At 52.9% G+C, this 4946-nt stretch overlaps 1 protein-coding gene across 1 annotated transcript in view; it reads left to right on the top strand.

The window, feature by feature from the left end:
* The first annotated feature begins 1106 nt into the window (after positions 1-1106).
* The window catches only part of ft (cadherin-related tumor suppressor fat), a 552840-nt gene continuing 549000 nt past the window's right edge, over positions 1107-4946 (top strand). The window contains exon 1 of the mRNA XM_069307072.1: positions 1107-4946. This exon is cut by the window's right edge and continues 1564 nt beyond it. Within this exon, the coding sequence (XP_069163173.1) occupies positions 1300-4946 (3647 nt within the window). The 5' untranslated portion in view covers positions 1107-1299.

Genomic DNA, 4946 nt, shown 5'->3' with positions numbered 1-4946 from the left:
GGGAGTGTACAGGTGTGGGAGGCAGGAGTGTACAGGTGTGGGGGGCGGGAGTGTACAGGTGTGGGGGGCGGGAGTGTACAGGTGTGGGAGGCAGGAGTGTACAGGTGTGGGAGGCGGGAGTGTACAGGTGTGGGAGGCGGGAGTGTACAGGTGTGGGAGGCGGGAGTGTACAGGTGTGGATGGCGTGAGTGTACAGGTGTGGGAGGCGGGAGTGTACAGGTGTGGGAGGCGGGAGTATACAGGTGTGGGAGGCGGGAGTGTACAGGTGTGGGAGGCGGGAGTGTACAGGTGTGGGAGGCGGGAGTGTACAGGTGTGGGAGGCGGGAGTGTACAGGTGTGGGAGGCAGGAGTGTACAGGTGTGGATGGCGGGAGTGTACAGGTGTGGGAGGCGGGAGTGTACAGGTGTGGGAGGCAGGAGTGTACAGGTGTGGATGGCGGGAGTGTACAGGTGTGGGAGGCGGGAGTGTACAGGTGTGGATGGCGGGAGTGTACAGGTGTGGGAGGCGGGAGTGTACAGGTGTGGGAGGCGGGAGTGTACAGGTGTGGGAGGCGGGAGTGTACAGGTGTGGGAGGCCGGGCGCCGTGCTGGACTGTCCTCAACACACCTGCCACACTTACAAGCGTACAGGATAACATAACAGGTGAACGATCGTGAGAAAGTGAGAGTGGAAGGCAGCCGGGCGGCGTCGGCAGGGAGGAGGAGGAGGAGGGCAGGCTGGGCCTACAAGATGGTGGGCAGGCCAGGGGTATATTCAGGGGTGGTCGTTTAAGTCCCTCTAACCTCCCTGGACCCCCCGCGCTCTCCTCCTTCAAACCCTCCCACAGCCTGCCACTTTACCCTCGGGTTTTGGAGTGCGTCTGAGGGCGACGCACTTACACTCGCGCCTCAACAGCTTAAACTTGACCAACAGTTTAAGCAGCAAACGGTATAGACGCAACAGTGATCCAGACATTCCTAAATTCCTGAGGAGGGTGGCAGCGGCGGGCAGGTCGCCGGGCGGCTGCCGCGCTTCTGATTGGCTGGGGCCCGGCCTGCCCCGCCCCCCAGCCTGCTGGCCGGGGCCCGGGCCCGCGCCGCCCCCAGTTCTTCTTACGAGGTGGTGAGGTGAGGGTGTCCGCGCAGCCCTGCCCCCCAGGATCAGTTTGTGTCGCAGTGTGCGTGATGCGGTGGTGTGGTGGTGTTTGTGGGCGGGGTGCAGCGTGACCATGCGCGGTGTCACACCGCGGGAGTGTGCAGGGGGTGACACGCAGGGCGGACACGGGCACGCCACGGCGCGCCCGCTCTGCCGACGGTGACCATGCATGCAGCCATCATGCTCAGACTAGTGTTAGTGTTAGTTCTACAGTGCCTGTTGACTAATGGGCAAGGGCCAGGGCCAGGGCCTGGGCATGAGGGAGGGCAGGAGGGAGGGCTGGACAAGATGCACTCGCGTGCCGTGGATACCCGTGTCAAATTCTCTGTGATGGAGGGCCATCCGGCCAATACCTTCGTGGGTGTCATCCCCCTCAAGCCAGGCTTCACTTACCGCTTCAACGAAGCCCCCAGGGAGTTCACTCTCAATGGCACCACTGGAGAGATACGCACCACTGGCGTGCTGGACCGCGAGGCTCTCCACACCGACCGCTTCGACCTGGTGGTGTTGTCGTCGCAGCCGACCTACCCTATCGAGGTCCGCATCAATGTGATTGACATCAACGACAACTCGCCAAGGTTTCCAGAGGCCTCAATCCACGTTACCTTTTCTGAGAGTGCCAATGCTGGCACCCGGGTGATTCTGGACACGGCTACTGACGGCGACGCAGGCGACAACGACATTACCACCGACTACAAGATCGTCGATGGAAACGAAGATGGTAAATTCAAGCTTCAGGTGACGATAAATCCTTCAGGAGAGACGCCATACCTTCACCTGGAGACGACGGGGAGGTTGGACCGGGAGACGCGGGCCATCTACCAGCTCAACATTTCAGCACAGGACGGCGGTACACCTCCGCAGTTCGGATTTTTGCTAGTCAACGTGTCTATCCTGGATGTGAACGACAATCCACCCATCTTTGACCACAGTGATTACATAGTGTCTCTGAACGAGTCTGTGCCACCCGGCACGTCGGTGCTTCAGGTTCAAGCCACGGACAATGACGTGGGGGAAAATGCTCGTCTCACTTATTATTTATCAGAGACAGAGACGCAGTTCACGGTGGACCCCGAGACGGGCATCATCAGCACTCTAGAGCCTCTCAGCTGCCATCAGAACTGTCAACAGCTGCAACCATGTCCAAAGAGTTGTGTGTTTACAGTGTTTGCGAGAGATCACGGCTCGCCTCTGCAAGATGGCCGAACCTACGTCACCGTCAACCTGCTGGATGCCAACGACCACGACCCAATCGTCAGCTTCAGGTACTTCCCCACCACAGCTGACTTCGCAACCGTTGACGAAAATGCGCAGAATGGGTCGGTGGTCGCTGCTGTCTCCGTCATTGATGCTGACGAAGGCCCCAACGGGGAAACAACGGTAGAAATTCGAGCTGGTAACGAACTGAATCATTTTAGACTAGATTCCAAGTCCGGTTTTGATATTGTGAGAGTAAACGGTGTCTTAGATCGTGAAAAAATTAGCAAATATAATGTTACTATCGTAGCTACAGACAAAGGAACGCCGCCAAGGTCCTCAACGGCGTTCCTCATTATTCATGTAAATGATATCAATGATCATGAGCCCGTGTTTGAGAAAAGTGAGTATTCTGCAGTGCTGAGTGAGCTTGTCCCCATTGGGACTTATGTGGCTGGTATCACTGCTAACGACGAGGATACTGGGGTGAACTCGAACATATATTACGCCATTGTATCTGGAAATGATAACCAGTGGTTCGATATTGACTTACAAAGTGGCCTCATCACCACTAAGGCACCTCTCGACCGCGAGGTGAAGGACTCGATCGACCTCAAGATATCTGCTCGTGATGGTGGTCCCAACCCTAAGTGGGCATACACCCATCTCAAGATATCAATATTGGATGAAAATGATGAGAAACCGACCTTTTCCCAAGAGGTCATCAACGTGAGTCTGTCAGAAAACACGCCGCCCGACACCCTGGTTACCCTTGTCGTCGCCGTCGACCACGACCAAGGTACAAATGGCAGCGTTTCCTACATGTTCGACCAGGACGTCGAACACAACTATCCTGGCATATTCGCTCTTGACGTATCGTCTGGTCGACTCACCACCAAAACAAAGTTAGACCGAGAGGCTATGCCACAGTATGAGATCAAGGTAATTGCAAAGGATCAGGGAATTCCTCCGCTATCATCTACAGCAACTATTGTGTTGGAAGTGCAAGATGTTAATGACAATAGTCCAGAGTTTTACCCACAGAAATACTTCGTAGTGGTACCTGAGGATCTGCCTTTGGGGTCCTCAATCCTTCAGGTGTCTGCAACAGATAAAGATATTGGAGAGAATGCAGTCACCACTTACGAACTTAGTGTAGGGGAGGATAACGACAATACGTTTGAAATAGATCGAGAAACTGGTGTATTAAGCTTAAGTGGTCGTCTTAGCCATATACGAAAAGCACAGTATCGTCTTACAGTAGCTGCAAGAGACACAGGCGATCGTAAAGCTGTGGAGGACGCCACTGTGGATATCGTTGTGGAAAGTAATCAAATAGAATTGTTAGAATTTGAACAGAGTGAAGGTTACAAATTTTCTCTTCCTGAAGATATTGGCAAGAAAGAACCAACCGTTGGACGCAAGGTAGGGGTGGTAAGTGTACTAAATCCAGCATCAGTGGGCGAAGTCAGTTATGCTATCATCGCTGGCGACCCTGATAAAGTATTTTCCATCGACGAGAGGACTGGTGTTATCAGCACAGCCAGAAGAATTGACCGTGAGCAAGCAGCACACTACAACCTCAGAACAGTAGCTACCACATCCTCCGCTTATGGGCGAACTTGGGTGAATGTAACTGTGGAGGATGTGAACGACAACCCGCCAAAGTTCCCCATCACTAGAGCGCACGCTATGGTGGCTGAAAACTGGCCTGTAGGGCACCAAGTTTATCTAGCTCGAGCCTACGATAGCGATCATGGGGAAAATAGCAAGATAACGTACAATCTTTCCAACAACCCGGATGACTATTTCACCATCTCTAGAACCAGCGGCATGATCTATCTGAACAAGCCAGTTAAGTACAGCAAAACCAGTAACTTTCGACTGGAGGTGGCGGCTTCAGATGCCGGAAGTCCGTCACTGACGTCTCGCCAGATTGTCACCATTACTGTTGAAGATGTTAACGACCACACGCCAATCTTTGAGCATGGCTCCTATGAGACCTCCCTACTGGAGTCCACACCTGTCAACGACAGGTTCTTCGCCCTCACGGCTTCTGACGAAGACGATGGAATGAACGGATTTGTTTCTTACGATATAACCGAAGGAAATGAAGAGCGTAAGTTTGGCATCTTTCCTGATGGTTACCTGTATGTGAGGAGTGCTCTGGATCGCGAAGCTCAAGATTACTTTGCCCTGACCATAGTTGCAAGAGATCACGGCACGCCGCCTCGATCCTCAACCGTCTCTGTTGTCATTCACGTTATAGATGAAAACGACAACTCACCAGTGTTTACAAACACAACATTCATTTTTTATTTGGATGAGAATGAACCTCCAGACACATATGTTGGAAAGCTGACAGCAGCAGACAAGGACAAAGGCAGGAATGCTGAGCTCACATATTCCATTGCGACAAATCAAAATGATTTTGTTGTCGATCCTAAGAGTGGTTTTATTAAGACTTTACATTACTTTGACAGAGAGCAACTTGTTCAAACAATTGGTTTAGATTATATCACTATGGAAGCAGTAGTTCTGGACAACGGCATCACACGCTTGAGGGATAAGGCCAAAGTTAATATCTACATCTCAGACGTCAATGACAACCCTCC

Source organism: Procambarus clarkii, chromosome 59 (assembly GCF_040958095.1).
Source record: "Procambarus clarkii isolate CNS0578487 chromosome 59, FALCON_Pclarkii_2.0, whole genome shotgun sequence".
NCBI classification, from domain to species: Eukaryota; Metazoa; Arthropoda; class Malacostraca; order Decapoda; family Cambaridae; genus Procambarus; species Procambarus clarkii.
Note: the sequence above shows the minus strand (reverse complement) of the source record. Positions and strands in the feature narration are given on the sequence as shown.